Here is an 18,312-nt window from a genome sequence, read left to right on the forward strand (position 1 = left end):
CATCTGTGCAGAGGGGCCACGCTTGCGCAGTTGTGCACGACTTTTAGCTGAAATCGCCACTCTAACACAGCCATGGGTGGCAGAACGGAGGGAGCCTGGAGGACGCCGAGGGACTTCACTGACTATGAGGAGGGAGCCCCGGGTAAGTTCATTTACCAATTTTAGGGTCCTGCTCAGTGTCCCTTTAATGTGTAAATATTAACCTTAGTGCCCCTAGCCTAATAATCTGCTTTAAAGGACAACTCTATTTAGCTACATTAGTGTCTGAATAACACCAGAAACAAGCATGCAGCTAATGTTGTCAGATCTGACAATAATGTCAGAACCACCTGATCTGCTGCATGCTTGTTCAGGGTCTATGGTTAAAGGTATTAGAGGCAGAGGATCAGCATACTAGCCAGGTAACTGGTATTGCCTAAAACAAAATAAGTATGGCAGCCTCCATATCCCTCTCACTTCAGTTGTCCTTTACATTTTGGAATATATATTTGCAAACTGTCCCTGACTAATGGAACATCGCCAGTCAGAAGGGCAGTATATACCGCCTTAAATGTAGACACCAGCTCAGATACCCTACATGCGCCAAGCACAACTCACCAGAAACAGTAAAGCTTCAAACTCAGACTCCTCCTGCCGATCTACCACTGACACCAAATCCTATAAAATCTTAAAAGTGATCGGCCTTTGACCATCCATCACAGCAAAACCATTGCTATACCCTTTTAAAAATTGATTAAAAAATAATAATTTCTAAAAAATGATATCCCAGCCAATGACTTATCCATGCTCAAATAGCGGAAATCCATATTGGCTAACTCACAAATGCACAATAATACCAGTTCAGGGGCATCTGCCAAAGATTTCACACCACCTAAACCACGATAAAGAGTGTCCCTCCCAAGTGGCTGGAGCCACAGAGATTATAACAACTGATGAACATAGTCTCATGCCAGTGGCGTAGCAATATAGGGATACAGAGGTTGCGACTGCACCAGGCCCTTTACCAAAAGGGCCCACTAGGGTCCCTCCCTCTAACACAGCATTGGCTCTTCAATGGTGCTATGCTCGTAATGATCACTTCCAGTGTTCTCCCCAGGCTCTTTTAGCCGGGTGCTCCTCCTGGCTAATTTTGGTGAGCACCCGGCTGTCATCGGCTTTCCCCCTCCTATGCTGCAGGAGTGCCGGCCCTTCCTTCCCCTAACGTGCCCCACCCGGCTACTTTTTCATGCCACCTGGCTGGAAAAAAATTATAGGGAGAACACTGACTTCTATATATGCTTTTGAATATTATTATTATTAACAAACTGTTCCCCTTATCTGCTTACACCTCTCATACGGTGGCTGTCCTTGGCAGGTTATGTTGCATCATATGCATTGTTATATAATGAATGCTTGGGGGCCCAATGAACCTTAGCTACACCACTGTCTCATGCTATCCCTTGTGAGAATTCCGGACGATGGTCCCATGCTCCTCTGCTTCTGGTAGTAGGTCCCGGAACTCTGGCGAGACAAAGTATCCGCAATTATATTCAATTATGTTAATTCAATAGTTCTGCCATTATAAGAGTGGAGAAACATGCTTCGTTATGTTGCAGTGTTGGGGTTATATATTCCTGAATAAAAACAGTGTGTGTGTGTGTGTGCATGTTAGTGTGTGTGCATGTGTGTGTGTGTTAGGGCCCGTTTCCACTGTAGCGTTACGAAATCGCCGGCGAATCACCGCAGGCAAATCGCATGCGGGTGCGATTCCGCATGCGTTTTTTGCCGCGATTTCGCATGCGATTTCGCATAGGTAAGGCTGTATGCGATTTTAACCATGTCACTGCCTGTGTGAATTAACATGGGTACCTATGCGAAATCGCGGCAAAAAACGCATGGGGAAAACGCATGCGATTTCCCTATTAAATACATTGTGTGCGATTCGCCTGCATTCCACACGCAGGCGAATTCTGAGGCCCCTACCCTGCAGATTTTTTCTGCACAGAAAAACGTGCGGGGAAACGCACAAGTGGAAACAGTCCCATCCACTTGTACTGACTGTGCGGATCCGCATGCGTTGCCCGCATGCGGATTCGCGATAGTGGAAACGGGCCCTTAGTGTGCGTGTGTGTGTGTTCGTGTGTGTTAGTGTGTGTGTGTGTGTGTGTATGTTAGTGTGTGTGTGTGTGTGTGTGTGTGTTAGTGTGTGTGTGTGTGTGTGTATGTTAGTGTGTGTGTGTGTGTATGTTAGTGTGTGTGTGTGTGTGTGTGTGTGTGTGTGTGTGTGTGTGTGTGTGTGTGTGTGTGAGTGTGTATGTGTGCGTGTGTTAGTGTGTGGCGTAAGTATTAGTACAGCGCCGATGAGCTGAGAGCAGGGTTTGTACGTGTGTATGTGTGTGTGTGGGGGGTACGTCCCTGGTCTCTGAGCGCCCCCCCCCTTACCCCCCAGAATATGTGCAACAAGGCTTCTCTTCCTGCTGTGTGGCACATGCGCGGTAAGCCTGAGCTGCAGCCTCCGTGCTACTGCATGCGCGAGCGTGCTCGCGTGTTTACTGCACGGCCACGCTGCAAGAAGAGGAGCTGTGTGGCCCTGATGGGACAGGGGACAGAGGACCAGCGAGAGAAGCCTCAATATGATTCTGTGGCTTCCCTCTCTTCAAGCATCTTATTTTGATCCTGAGCTTTGGCACAGGATTGCTTTAAAGAGGTGCGGTCAGCCATACTATCTCCGAAAAAACCCACGTATATAAGTATAGGAATACTTGCTCTACTTACATAACGTGTATTGCACTGTCCATGTTTTGATTTTAGCGATTTTTCTAAAGTAAAAAAAAAAAATCCTTCTTAGGATTCTCCATCTTAACCATGTCTATTTTGAACCCAATCCTGATGTAATTTCCACCCTTACTCTCCCCTGCTTGATTATGTATGCATTTCCCGCCCTCCTACCAGTCTTCAGGCACTCTCACCCAGCTCTGCAATAGAAAGTGCATTGTCTCAGCATGAGAAATATTGGCCGAACATAGAGAAACAAAGGTGTGGGAGGGGAAAACAGGAGGGAAAGAGGCTTCAGCCAATCAGGATGCATTAGTTAAGTCTGAAGGGAAAGTAAAGAAGCAAAAAAAGACAACCCAGCATGCCCCACAACTTCCTTTGTGTGGCAGATGTACCAAATAAGAGCCATGGAAACTGGAAAATGTTGTTTTATGGATAAAAAAAGGAAGAGTGATTTTTAACTTTTGTATAGCCTGGTTAGCATGCTTATTACTTGTTTACCAGATAAAAATAAAGAATCGATTTTTGAATTTTATGCCGACAGTTACACTTTAAGAAGACAGCACCAAACCATGCTATTACTTAGATATAGTACAGGAGGAGAGGGAGATCCTCGTTCCATTGCCAAGTCAAGGTTGATTCTGCTCCTGCTTGTAGTACAACCTCATTGCCGCAGGATTACAAACCCTTCTGCAGTTACTGTATATGCTGCTGAGACGCTACACGCTGTGAATGGGCCTGCAGCATTCCAGATGAGAGCCTCAGAGTGAGTCAGAAGTGACATCATGCTGCCTCACCGGCCGCTCAATTGTTTTGGTCACGACATTCTCAGCTGTGCCAATTAATATTACATGCAAATCAAAGCCAATGCAGTACAGAGCCTGCAGTGCAGTCACCGGCCCCTGGCAAGGCTCATTCAAGCCAATTCAATTTTTTTAATGGAATCACAAGCATTGTCCCTTGCATAAGCAGCCAAGATGTATCACACTGCAGCAATAATGCTCAAAATAGAGACAGAGAAGTCCTGCAATACCTCTCTATCGATTTTCTGCCTGCTGAAGGCGAATCACTTATCATTCTACTTCTGAATGGAGTGAGCTCCTTTCAGCATCTTCTACAGTATAATAAGAAAGACTACCTAAGTCAAGTACTGCCTGAAAGTTCAGAGATCACTAATATTTACAACTGGCACTAGAGTGCTATGGAGGCTGCCATCTTGTCTGCCCTCTGAGAAATGCTAGTTGATGGCTGTAATGTTCATTATCTCTCTATGGGGCCAATTCACTAAAAGCTGTTAAAATTACTGGTGTGCAAACAGCATAGACAGTGCAAAGTAATTTTAATGGCTTTTAGTGAATCAAGCACTATAATGCTGAAGGAAGTGTAAAGATGAGCAAATACAGGAAATGTTGGAATACCTTAAAGAGGAACTGCAGTGAAAATAATGTAATAAACAGTGCTTAATTTTTACAAAAATTATGTATAAATCATTTAGTCAGTGTTTGCCCATTGTAAAATCTTTCCTCTCCCTGATTTACATTCTGACATTTATCACATGGTGACATTTTACTGCTGGCAGGTGATGTCAGTGGAAGGAGATGCTGCTGGCATTTTTTGTAGATGGAAACCGCTGTTATTTCCCACAATGCAACAAGGCTGCCACAGTGTGATGTTAGGACCTCAGAGCTGTGAAGCGCTGACATCACACTGTGGGCGGGGTTTCACCACAATATCAGCCATACAGAGCCTCTCGATGATCTGTTTGAGAAAAGGAATAGATTTCTCATGTAAAAGGGGGTATCAGCTACTGATTGGGATGAAGTTCAATTCTTGGATACGGTTTCTCTTTAAAGGGACCCTGAGCAGTAAGCAAAATAGGTAATGTTCCTACCATTTGCATCATAATCGTTCCTTTATTTATCTTTATTATATTTTATATAATTTTACTAACTTCACTGAAGTCAGGGTCAATATTTTTTTTCCATTATTTTCACATATACATTATTCTCCTATGGAACTTCACAGGGCTGGATTTACATCTTGGGAGCCTTACAGGCACAGAAGTACTAGCTTGTGACACACACACAAAACAACAATGGCCCTTAAAGAGACTCTGTAACAAAATTTTGAGCCTTATTTCTTCTATCCTGTAAGTTCCTATACCTGTTCTAATGTGGTCTGTCTTACTGCAGCCTTTTCTAGTTGCACTGTCTCTGTAATAAATATTATCTTCTTTCCTCTGTCGGCTCTGTCGGGCTGAGGCTGGAATGTGTGGAATGTGCAGCACTGCTTATCATTGGCAGAAGCTTTACACACCCTCTCTAAGCTCTGCATGAGTCACACAGTAAGCTGTTTGTAAACACTGCCTAAAAGTGTTAATTACAAGCCAGGATTGCAGCAGGGAGTGGCAGAAACAGCACAGAGGGGCCCAGGAGAACATAATGAAGAGAATTGTATGCTTTTTATTGTAAGAATTTTAGAGTACAGATTCTCTTTAAGATCAACATTCTGTAATCAGTATCCTGATGTCTTGTCCCATAAAAAGGTATAATAAAATATTTTTAAAAATGTGAGGTGTACTCATTGTTATGAGATACTGTACATTAGAATAGAGCAGTGTATCAGTTCTATGAGGTACACATGTGCAAGGAAGAGGGACAGAGGAACTTGGTGCAAAAAGGGACATTTGGGAGCCATCACGATGTTCCCAATTCTGTCTGCAGGGCCCATCAACAGTTTGTGTTCTGTGGAATACCTCAGAGGTACTGGACTGCTGAGACACTAATGAAACCACCTGTGGAATGTGGACATGTGTGGTTTTCTACAAATCTGTATTGTTGGTGGGCCTTGAGGACAGGCGGTGGATCTTCTTGTAGTTACTTATTTATTTATTGTATTTATAAAGCACCAACATATTACGCAGTGCTGAAAAATGATAGTTTAAAATTATGACGATGCCAGTTGCCATGGCACCGGTGTTGCGCTCTTATGGGCCCCCTCCCCGCTGCACTGCCTCAGACCTCACATCGCGTCGACTCCACCCGCCCATCCCTCCCTCCCTACCCCCATCCTCCGCTCGTCCCCCCCCCCGCACATGTACAAGCAGCGGCTTACCTACACCTCGATTCCAGCGTGGAGCTCACAGCTGCAGACCTCTCTCTAACTCCTGACTGTTCCCCTAGTGACCGTCTTCTGCTGATGATGCTGATCGCGTCATTAGCAGAAACCGAGCATGGGGAAACAGCGAGGAGGGAGAGAAAGTTCTGCGGCTGTGCGCTCCACGCTGGAATCGAGGCATAGGTAAGCCGCTGCTTGTACATGTGGAAGGGGGAACGAGTGGAGGATGAGGGGTAGGGAGGGGCAGACGGCGGCCCCTATACCTATCTACTTATACTGAAGGCCCCTATACCTACCTACTTATACTGAAGGCCCCTATACCTACCTACCTATACTAAAGGCCCCTATATCTACCTATCTATACTGAAGGCCCTTTTACCTAGCTTCCTATACTGAAGACCCATATACCTACCTACCTATACTGAAGGCTCCTATACCTACCTATATTGAAGGCTCCTATACCTAGCCACCTATACCTAGCTGCCTATACTGAAGGCCCCTATACCTACCTACCTATATTGAAGGCTCCTATACCTACCTACCTACCTACCTATACTGAAGGCTCCTAGACCTACCTACATATACTGAAGGCCCCTATACCTACCTACCTTCCTTTACTGAAAGTCTCCCTGAATACCTACCTACCTATACTTAAGGCCCCTATACTTACCTACCTATATTGAAGGCTCCTATACCCAGCTACCTATTCCTAACGACCTATACTGAAGGCCCATATACCTACCTACCTATACTGAAGGCCCCTATACCTACCTATACTGAAGGCCCCTATACCTACCTACCTATATTAAAGGCTCCTATACCTACCTACCTATACTGAAGGCTGCTATACCTAGCTACCTATTCTGAAGGCACCTATATCTAGCTATCTATACTGAAGGCACCTATACCTAGCTACAGTATGTATACTGAAGACACCTATACCTAGCTATATATACTGAAGGCACCTATACCTAGCTACTTATACTGATGGCACCTATACCTAGCTACCTATACTGAAATCACCTATACCTATATGCCTATACTGAAGGCACCTATACCTAGCTACCTATCCTGAAGGCATCTACACCTAGCTACCTATGCTGAAGGCACCTTTACCTAGCTACCTATACCAGGGGCAACTATACTTAGCTAGCTATACTGGGGGCACCTTTTCCTGTTACCTATATGGGTGGGCAACGATACTCCTGTGTGGGTCTTGTGTGACTACTTAATATTTTTATTTAGAGGCACGTGACTACACCCATGTTCCAGTGTATGGCAACACCCCTTTTTTACTGTGGCGCGCAAAAGAGCTCACAATCTATTCCCTATCATAGTCATTGTCTAAAGTCCAACCAAATTATGTATTTATATAGCATTGACATCTATGCGAAACTTACAAAATACATGGGTATGTGTTCTCCAAATCAGGAGGTGGGGGGGCAGGCTGAAACTTCTCTGGTGGGCCCTTAGTGTCCCAGTCTGAGCCTGCTTGAGGACAGGGTTGAGGAACACTGATGTATTCGTTCAAGTCCCAACATTTTACTGTCAAAAGCCTGTAAGGCGTCACACATGAAAGACTCACCACTGGTTAGTTGTGTCCTCTTTGAGGGGTGGTAACGCTACAGAGAGGTTTGATTTCTTGTCCAGCATCCTGACTGTTAGTTTCTGGGTAATCGACTCATCAGGCGAGTAGAGGACTAATTCCAACCGACATGTCTGTGAACTTTCAGAGAACAAGGGGCTGAGCAGCTGGGAAACAAGGCAGGTGTTTGAGAACTCACTTGTATTTAGCAAAAGAAGCCCATCTGCAAGGAAAATAAGGTGGAAATATAATACAATTATACAAATAACAGAAAAAAATATCACTAAGGAATGGAAGATGTAATATTATCAGAGACAATCATTATATAAGAGCAGTACCATATAATAAGTGCAACCATCGTGTCCCCATTGAGCCTTAGTGGCTGCTAGTAATGATGAAGTACCCTTTAAACGTTCTTCCACCTTCTGAGTTAACCTTTCAGTGTCCATATGCTGTTTGCACTGTAGTTTGCATGTGACTTTTAACCACCATGCTCACTATTTTGGTAAGGGATGCTGGTATTCCTCAGGTGTGTCCAGCTCTAGAGGCTCCAGTAATGTTCTGTTATGGAGCCTCAGGATTTCCTGTTAGGCCACTGGCAGCACTACACTATGTAGAGTACTGTTGCCATGTGTTCAGAAGCTCCCACCTTAGTGCACGAGTAATTACTTTCACAAAGCAGCCACCACTGTAAGGGCCGGTTCACACGGACACTTTCCAGGCATTTATCGCAACGTTTTAGACGTTCACCAGGATTTACCGCCGTCCCATTCAAGTGAATGGGAGTGTTCTGCACAGGGCCGGATTTGTACTCTTTACCGCCCAAGGCCAATGTCACCAGCCGCCCCCTTTCAGTATAGGTAGCGAGATGACCCCTATCCTGTTCCCTCCAGTATAGGTTGCCAGATGAACCAGAGCCGGGACAAGGTCCTCCAGCACCCAAGGCTGAAACAGCAAAGTGCGCCCCCCATCCCTCCCACCCCAGCCATCACATACTGACTGCTATTAGACTAATAGGTGCCCCAGGGCCCCCAACCTCCCCAACACCTTAATCTCTAGTTATCTGGCTTGCAGTCACTGTCATGTATCCCCTTTTCTTATTTCTTTCTGCTTCAAACACAATTGGGAATGACAGCTGAATGAATTGTGCGCCCCCTCCTACACTGCGCCCTGAGGCTGGAGCCTCTCCAGCCTCTGCCTCGGCCCGGCCCTGAGATGAACCCTCCCCTCTAGTATAGGTAGCCTGATGAACCCCTGCAATATATGTACTCAAATTATCCCTCTCTTCTTTCCCTCTAGTATAGGTAGCCTGATGACCCCTTCCCCTCCCCCTACAGTATAGGTAGCCTGATGACCCCTTCCCCTCCCCCTACAGTATAGGTAGCCTGATGACCCCTTTCCCTCCCCCTACAGTATAGGTAGCCTGATGACTACCTTAATCCCATCCTTTCCCACTGCCCCTCTTTCAGTACAGCTCGCCTCCACACCACAGCCACCATCAGTGTCACTCATTTCTCTGCTCCTCTCCAGAGCAGAAGCTTCCTCTTCCCCTCCGCCTCCAATGCTGCCCAAGTCCGTAGCTGCCCTTCACAACGCCAACGTGCACAGAGAGCAAGGTGGCTGCTGCACAGGTAGCTGGCAGCAGAGAGATCAGGTGCTCACCTGATCTCCCTGCATTGCAGCATTTGCAAGCTTGCAAACCAGTTTAGCCTGCTGCTTTGGTGCCCTTGATCCTGTGGTGGCCTTGGCCCAAATCCGGCCCTGGTTCTGCATCAGCTTTTGCAGGGTTTCATAAAAGCCTGGTAGTAGATTCCCCCTCCCCCCCACCCTGTTGCCTGTGATCTGAAAGTTATCACCTGTCCCACTGGCATAACTCCTGGGATCCTCCAGTATCACCCGTTAACACAAGTGGTGTACCACATGGCGCTTGGCTTACGTCACACACATGCCCCTGATGCCACGTGCTACAGGCACTTGGTAAAGGGGTGACAGTGGATGATGCCAGGACTCACACCAGCAGAACAAGTGACAATTCACAGAGCACGGGCACTGAGGGGAGGGGGAGGGGTCTGGGGCAACTTACACTTTGGGCGGAGACACCGGCTGGGGTTTGTTGTATATGTTACGGCCAGAACCCGAAGTTTGGCCAGAACTAGAAGTGGCCGGCCACTTCGGGTTCTGGCCGGCCAATGCGCGAACTGGCCGCTGCGCTGCGGCCAATGTGAGAAATGAAACAATTCCTGTAAGGTTTAATGTGATGTTGTGGCCGCAGCGCAGCAGGGCAAAATGTATCACACATCTTTACTTTATTCAATGGCATTAAGCCGCCCGGCTTTTTCCTCTGCCTCTCTCTCCTCCCCCCCCCCCCCCCCCCCCGCCTCTCTCTCTCCTTCTCTTTATGGGCACAGCCGGGCGGGGACACGCGTGTCCCTCCGGAGTCGTTCGTCGCGGCAGGGGAATCCTGCCGTTCTTGCAGAGCGGGTGCTGGCAGAAGCAATGTCTGCAGCCTCCCCGCTCTGCTCTCCTGCCGCGAGGAACGACTCTCCTGGACACGCGTGTCCCCGCCCGGCTGTGCCCATAAGAGAAGGGGAGAGAGAGAGGCGGGGGGGGGGGGAGGAGAGAGAGGCAGAGGAAAAAGCCGGGCGGCTTAATGCCATTGAATAAAGTAAAGATGTGTGATACATTTTGCCCTGCTGCGCTGCGGCCACAACATCACATTAAACCTTACAGGAATTGTTTCATTTCTCACATTGGCCGCAGCGCAGCGGCCAGTTCGCGCATTGGCCGGCCAGAACCCGAAGTGGCCGGCCACTTCTAGTTCTGGCCAAACTTCGGGTTCTGGCCGTAACATATACATCGGTCGTCCCAATATGAATCGCAGTTACAACTGGCCATGTCCAATCAATGCATCTACCCAATTTTGGCCTGAAATCGATTGAATCATTGATTTGGCAGACTTGCACCAATTTTCATCAGATTTGATAAAATCCTTAAAGGAGTCATCAATCATATAGTGCTACCCCCCCCCCCCCTTTCCACTACTTACCTGGGGCTTCCTCCAGCCCCTGACAGCTGCTATGTCCCTCACTGCATCTCCGCCGCTGGCTCCCGGACCTTTACTTACCACCGATTTATCAGTTGCTCTTTTGAGCCATAGAGCCATGCTCTTTGCCTAGGCTTATTTATACACCTGGCACTGCTCATTAGTAAACCCTCACTAGAGCTAAAAAGCTTGGAGATGCCTTGATGACGATAAAAACAAAATCCTTCAGCTCTTTATCAGTCAAGAACGGATTATGTATCCAGGCCGGCTGAGTGTAATATTCATGCACATAATGAAGCTGGCTGATTAGAGTAATGTCTCCTCTACACCTGCAGGAGGTCAGGCAGGATCTGGATGCGGCTCATCAGACTCAGCTTGTTAAAACCACATGTGTGAGGTGAAGGTTTAAAAGCAAAGCCAACCACGCAGGTACCTAATTGGTCACAGGAGACTTTGGAAGTTAAAACAGATACTTAAAGGAAAATTCCACTTTCACAGAAAAACAAGACCGGATTTTTGTTCTTTAAAGCGGTCTTTGATTCTTGCCTGGGTCATGTTGCTATACGATGGCCTTAGTCAAGGGTTAGAACAGCTGATGTCACTCATTCACAATAACGTTCACTAACCGTAATAAACACATGAAAGGGAAGTTATAATCTGTCATCTGTAAGTCTGGTGATCATATGAAGCTAGCATCCCTCTAAGCCAGTGGTCCTCAAACTAAGGCCCGCGGGCCGAATGTGGCCCCCTGAGGCTTTTTTACCGGCCCACCACACAAAATGTATTACTTATAGATGCGGTCGGCTACATCTTTAAATATTGTTGGTCCACATATAGAATAGCAGTGCTGGCACCACCCATCCACATGGAAGCCAGAAAGCAGTAATTTGCTGGTTTCCAATCAAATTCCACATCAGGTGACACTGCTGTCCACTGCAGGTTGTCACCTGGGTATGCTTCACTGTCACTGGAAAGCATTAAACACCAGGGAACTGTATAAGCAAAGATGGGGGCCTCTAGACACCAGGTAACTGTATAGGGTTTGGAGAGGGGTCATTAAACACCAGGGAACTTTATAAGGGAAGAAGGTGGCCAGTAGACATTGAGGTTGGCGCGCTAGTACGTCTCAGTGTACAATTTCGGCCCTTTTTGTATTTGAGTTTGACACCCCTGCTGTAAGCCCTCATTAAAGCTTTGCAAATGTATATTGAGTCTGAGAGACAGAAAACAAGCTACATAAACCACTACTTACCATCAAGGTTTCCGGACATATTTCTCAACAGCTGCATCTGATCTTGCGGTAGCAATTCTCCAACCAGTGTTGGAACCCAATGCGGATTTCCATCCAGACTTGTGGATGATGTCCAAGGACAGGGAGTTTCAAAGTCACATGATTCCCCTTCAACATGGAAGAAAGAGGTTAAAAAATGGAAGAAAGACAGGCTTGAGTCATCTTCTGAAAAAGTATTATAGAAGTACAGTGCTAAAAGAATAATGCAGTATACTTTAAAATACACCTGAACTGAGAGGTACTGTATATGGAGGCTGCCATAGAACTGAGAGGTACTGTATATGGAGGCTGCCATAGAACTGAGAGGTACTGTATATGGAGGCTGCTATAGAACTGAGAGGTACTGTATATGGAGGCTGCCATAGAACTGAGAGGTACTGTATATGGAGGCTGCTATAGAACTGAGAGGTACTGTATATGGAGGCTGCCATAGAACTGAGAGGTACTGTATATGGAGGCTGCTATAGAACTGAGAGGTACTGTATATGGAGGCTGCTATAGAACTGAGAGGTACTGTATATGGAGGCTGCCATAGAACTGAGAGGTACTGTATATGGAGGCTGCTATAGAACTGAGAGGTACTGTATAAGGAGGCTGCCATAGAACTGAGAGGTACTGTATATGGAGGCTGCTATAGAACTGAGAGGTACTGTATATGGAGGCTGCCATAGAACTGAGAGGCACTGTATATGGAGGCTGCCATATTTATTTCCTTTTAAATTACACCAGTTGCCTGGCTGTCCTGCTGATCTCTTTGGCTGCGGTAGTGTCAGAACAACACACCTGAAACAAGCATGATAATCTAGTCAGATTTAAGTCAGAAACATGATCTGCATGCTTGTTCAGGGTCAGTGGTGCTGCTACGGTTTTTGTGGCCCCAAGCATCACAGCATTTGTGCCCCCCCCCCCCCACTCAGAGGCCCTTTTTCACATAATAATAGGTAGAAGAAAATTAGGTAAGTTGCACCCTCCCTCCACTATAGGTAGCCAAGATGTCCCCTGAATATAGTTAACGAGAATACAAAAAGCCAGCTGATGGCCAGCATACAGGGGAGATATGGTTCTAAATTACTCTAAGTGGATTTTAGTCTTCCAACTGAAAGTTGCATACATTTCTGTTGTTTTTGCATAATTCACTTTACCACTTGAGTACCAGCAGTCTCTATGACCTCTGTTGCAAAAATCTTAAAATTTATTATACATGTAAACATATACAAATAAGTAAGTTTCTTCCAGAGTAAAATGAGCCATAAATTACTTTTCTCCTATGTTGCTGTCACTTACAGTAAGTAGTAGAAATCTGACATTACCAACAGATTTTGGACTAGCCCATCTTCTCTTGAGAGGTTCTCAGGGTTTTCTTTATTCTTCAAAGCACTTCGTGAATGGCAGTTGCTCCATCCAACGGCCAAAAAAGTGGGTATAAATTATTTTCAGGGAATATCTTCATGTAGTATAAAGACCATTCTGTGAACGCCCCATGAGAAGATGGACTAGTCCAAAACCTGTTGGTATAGTAATGTCAGATTTCTACTACCTACTGTAAGTGACAGCAACATAGGAGAAAAGTAATCTTTGGCTCATTTTACTCCGGAACAAATGTACTTCTTCATTGTATGCGTTTTCAATTTTAAGATTTTAGCGACAGTTCGTCCTTAAGTGCTGGTACAAAAAACGGAGCTCACCGATGTCACGCCGCACAGAGCTGTCACTCTTCTTGGTCGCGCCACTCTCCCTTCGCTGAAGCCCACTCTCTCTGCTGTCGCTATGACAGCAGAGCTCCGTGAGACAGTCAGCAGTCGATTTCATTGGCTCCTGACCCTGTGATCCCTGTGAGCCAATTTGATTGGCTGTCAGTGATCACAGGTCCAGGAGCTAATGAAATCGTCTCCTGACCATCGCTTAGAGCTGTGCTGTCATAGCGATGGCCGAGCAAGTGGGCTGCAGCCGTGGGAGAGCGGCGCGATCTGCAGTAGCGGCGTGAACGTGTGGCGCAGTGATTGAAATCTACGCCCTGGCAGGGATAACAGGTCCCAGGAGGAAGGGCATAGATCAGGCTGGTAAGGAAGTGGTTAAGGAACCTGTGTAGTGCAGCCTTCTAACAACTGGTTGTTCAGAATAAATCAAATTGGAATTTGGATTTCAAGCACAATGGACCGCAGCAGGTGGGTTAACTCCTCCTCCATGCGTTGCCCTGCATGGGGCGTTTCAAGACAAGACAAATAACATTTATAAATCGCGCTTTTCTCCTGCGGACTCAAAGCGCCAGAGCAGCAGCCACTAGGGCGCGCTCTATAGGCAGTAGCAGTGTTAGGGAGACTTGCCAAAGATCTCCTACTGAATAGTTTCAGCTCTCCAGCTTCTATCTCCTTCTGGTTGTGAAGGAGGAAGTATTGAGAGCTGGAACACACAACATCAAGGGCAGTGCAAGGAGGCAGCATCAAGGGTGAGTCAACCCACCTGCCCTGGTCCATTGTGCTTGAAACTATCCTAGTTTAAATAATATGTCCACTGCTTCTCAGCTTATGATGTCATCCACCCATAAAAAGTGCAGGTGTTGTAACCACGGGACACATGGTGCTGACAGTTGAATAGAAATCACAAGTCTTCAGCCCTCTGGCCTTCATTGCATTCCCCCCCCCCCCCCCCCATTTTTGTTTGTTATTTAGGAACCGTACAGCGCTCTCTTTTCCCAAAGCCCGACAAAGGAGCTCTGTGTGACTTCCATATGATGCATTGTTACAATCATAACGTGGGAAGAATTGATTTTTATTCTAAACCATAGGCAATAAACGATTAGATATTCAGAATGCAGAGGCGTATTGGCGTAAAATACCAGCTGATTCAGAACCCCTTACCAGCGATTCCATGCTGAAACGATGCAGCCACCTCCTCTGCCTCGCTCATGGACATGCCAGTTATGGGTAAGCCAGGTGTTAAAATGGATTCAGCGTGAAGTCCCGAGCACCAATCCGCAACTGCGATCAGGAAAAAAGATAAGAAAGATATCGCTGACAATTCAGTTCAATTATCATTGCCTGCAGGAGGACAGCACCCATTTCATGGCAGGATACTGAGTGATTTATACAGAGCTTTTAAAGCGGACCTGAACTCAGAACTTCCTCTCTGCTCTATAGGATACGCAACAGCATAATAACCTTTAAAAAAACAATTGTTATAGCTGATACAAATCCTAAAATAAATCTACAGTGTTTCTACTTCCTGCTTTCATGGAAACAGACATATTGTTATCATCCTGTGCTTTCAAATGAGCTTATCTGCCATGGCAGTCAGATGACACAGGGAGAGATCAGATTACAACTTGTGATTAGACACAGATGAGGGGTAATTAGACAGGCTAAACTCTCTAAATACATAGAGGGTGCATTTCTCTGTTTTTCTTCTATCCTGTGCAAGAGTTCAGGTCCACTTTACAGAGAAATCCCATTTTTGTTCTGAAATTGACATAAAATGATTTGAAATAAAAAGAATTATACAGCAAAAGTTTATCAGCGATTTCCAGCAGTTTTTGGAACAATTTTCTTTTATTTCTCTTTTTTTTTGAGTGGTTCAGATACAGTATAAATTGCCGCAAAATTGCTTTTATACAGTGATTTCTAAGTGTTTTTACAGTGTCCCTATCTCTTGTACTAGAGCGCAACCGCTCCAAAAATACTGCAGGACCCAAGATTGTGATTTTTCTCATCGCAATCTTTCCTATGGGTCTGCCTCCATGGATTTCATTAGCATAGTGCTTTTGGAATCACCAGCGATTGTTGGCAATCTCAAAACGCTAAAATAACTCTAGTGGGCCATAGCTGTGAGACTCACACAAACTTGCAACATTGGCCTCAGTTTGCAATATTATCTCCTGTGCTTAATAAGGATTCTGAGCTCTTTCCTGTTATCACCTTGATGATACTGTAAATCATCAATCCTTACGTTAAAGATTGAATCTGGTTTGAATCCTTAACTCAAGGATGGAATTTGGTGAAATCTCAATTCATAGGAATACAAGTGATAATAACTATAACTCAAAGGCATTCAGTTTAACTTACCTGGGACTTCCTCGAAGCCCCCTGTAGTCCCCCTGCATTCCGCTGCTGTGCAACCCTGAAAGCTGTCCGACTGAGCCTTGTCGTGGGCTACTGCACATGCGCAACCCAGGCCTTAACATGTGGCCTGCTTAAAGCAATGTTTCAGTACTCCGCAATTGAAAAACTACCAAAAAGTACGTGAACAAGTAATGTCAACATTTTTCTTCATTCTGGTGGCTTAAAAGACATTTTATTGACTAGGTGGGAAAGATCACATAACCAAAAACGTAAAAGAAAAAGTGAATTGAATAAGTGCCCAAGTCTCACAGAGTGCACTGAGAGGAGAAGGCTGCATAACTAAACAGCCTAGGCTAAGCATCACTAGGATCATCAATAAACAGAGATGTATAGCTATAGGAAGTGTTTCTAAACCTGAAACCAGGATAAATAACCTAAAAGTGGATATCCTGACTCCTGAATAATTTGCTACATTCTATTAAAGTGGATCCGAGGTGAACTTTTACTCATTGCATAATTGTGTTTCCTAGTTGTGTTTATAGAGCATTCCTCAAGCCAAATACTTTTTTGTTTTTGTTTTAGTACTCTAATTCCCTATAAACTAAATAAACCACGCCCACAGGTTTTCAGAGAGCCTTGGCAGTAGCAAGGGCTAATGGGAACTCAGTCTGGGCAGGAGGAGGAGGTGTTACTAGCCATTGATTTCAGAGGCAGAGGGGAGGACGGGGGATTAGGTTTTTTTCACAGGCTGAGTGCTCAAGATACAGAAAACCCTGCCTCTGTGTAATGTTTACAAACAACATGGCTGCTGTCATTGTATCACAGGAAGTAATAATCCTATTCTATTAAAGCTGTTTGCAGCTATATTTGCTGTGTAAACGATCTAAACTTTAGATAAGATATATAGACAAGTTACTTGTTATAGTTAGTTTTTCATCTCGGATCCGCTTTAAATGTCGTTACAGTGCCTACTTAATATACTTTTACTCCTTAGGTTAATAGTAGCAGCTGCAATCAGGAAGCCTCATGCTTCTCTTCCGCTACTTTCTTCATTGAACAGAACATACCAGTACCGGACTTGAGCAAAGCTAGTCATTTAGCCAGGAGACCACAGAGAAGAGTGTTGCAGGTGTAGCTACTGAAGACAGAACATATTTTTCTTGGGATTGACCTCTGCAGAAATACCATGTTTCTTCCTTTTGTAAACTGCTTTCCTTTCTGGTGCTCATGTTGACCCTCGGGAGGCATTCTGTACACATGCTTTGCAATTCTGACAGTTAATTAAAATGGCATTTAGTGGTTGAGGGACCAGAGCTGAATTAGAGCTGGAGCCACGGAATCATTCATGTGACAGCTGGGAGCAGAGCTGGGGAGGGTCGCACACATGGAAATCGTGACCTGTTCAACATAATGATTCTATTACAGGCAACTGCGGGCTAATATACCATCTCCTCGTCAGCCTCGTAATTATTATAGTTGAACTTTAGCGTAATAATATAATTTATTAGCATATGCTGTGGCCACGTTAAATGATGTAAGGTCTCCGCATTGTCTGATCAGTGGGTTGCTAGATACCACTTGTCTCTGGTCTAATGAGAAGAGATAATGAAAAATAACTCAACACAAACATATTAAAGAGTAACTGTAACCCAGGATTGAACTTGGTGAAACCCCTCCCACAGTGTGATGTCATAGCCATGGCCCTGACAGTTTTCTGTCTGTGAGCCACTTTGCATTATGGGAGATAACGGCTGTTTCCGACTACCAAGCAAGCAGTTACTATTATTATTTTATTATTTTGTATTTATATAGCGCCAACATCTTCCATAGTGCTGTATATAATACAAGACAAATAGTGGGGAACATAGATACCGGTACCTGAGGGTTCAAAATTCTGTACAATCAAGACATCCAGCTAAACAAAAACAAATACAGACAATGTTGATAAGGGGTTTAAAACATCGCCAATACAGGCGTATGTTCATATCGGTACCTCCCTCTGGGTACAGAAATCTCTCAGTAACAAACATTCCGCAGAGATCGCCTGGCAGGACTAAGTATGTCACCACCTGTGATACATTTTAGAATGTAAATCAGGGAGATGAAAGATTTTCCAATGGGCAACACTGACTAAATCATTTATAAATTAATACTGTAAAAAAAAAAAACGCAAAAAAAGCAATTCTATTCATTATGTTATTTACACTACAGTTCCCCCTTAAAGAGGAACTCCAGTGAAAATAATGTAATAAAAAAGTGCTTCATTTTTACAATAATTATGTATAAATGATTTAGTCAGTGTTTGCCCATTGTAAAATATTTTAAAATCCCTGATTTACCGTACATTCTGACATTAATTACATGGTGACATTTTTACTGCTGGCAGGTGATGTAGCTGCTGAATATTTTTTTGGCAGCTATTTCCCATAATGCAGCAAGGTTCACAGACAGGAAACTTCCAAGAGTA

The 18,312-nt window shown here is 44.9% G+C and overlaps 1 protein-coding gene across 3 annotated transcripts in view; it reads right to left on the reverse strand.

Annotated features, from left to right (window-relative positions):
- Positions 1 to 18,312, reverse strand: part of LTK (leukocyte receptor tyrosine kinase) — a 334,656-nt gene that overhangs the window by 148,388 nt on the left and 167,956 nt on the right. For all 3 annotated transcript variants that reach the window (XM_068254290.1, XM_068254289.1, XM_068254288.1), the window contains 3 exons: positions 14,649 to 14,768; positions 11,752 to 11,898; positions 7,457 to 7,679 (listed from right to left, as the gene is read on the reverse strand). In XM_068254290.1, coding sequence (XP_068110391.1) covers positions 7,457 to 7,679; positions 11,752 to 11,898; positions 14,649 to 14,703 — 425 coding nt within the window. In that variant the 5' untranslated portion in view covers positions 14,704 to 14,768. The remainder of the gene's footprint in view (positions 1 to 7,456; positions 7,680 to 11,751; positions 11,899 to 14,648; positions 14,769 to 18,312) is intronic.

This window comes from Hyperolius riggenbachi, chromosome 9 (genome assembly GCF_040937935.1).
Source record: "Hyperolius riggenbachi isolate aHypRig1 chromosome 9, aHypRig1.pri, whole genome shotgun sequence".
Classification (NCBI taxonomy): Eukaryota; Metazoa; Chordata; class Amphibia; order Anura; family Hyperoliidae; genus Hyperolius; species Hyperolius riggenbachi.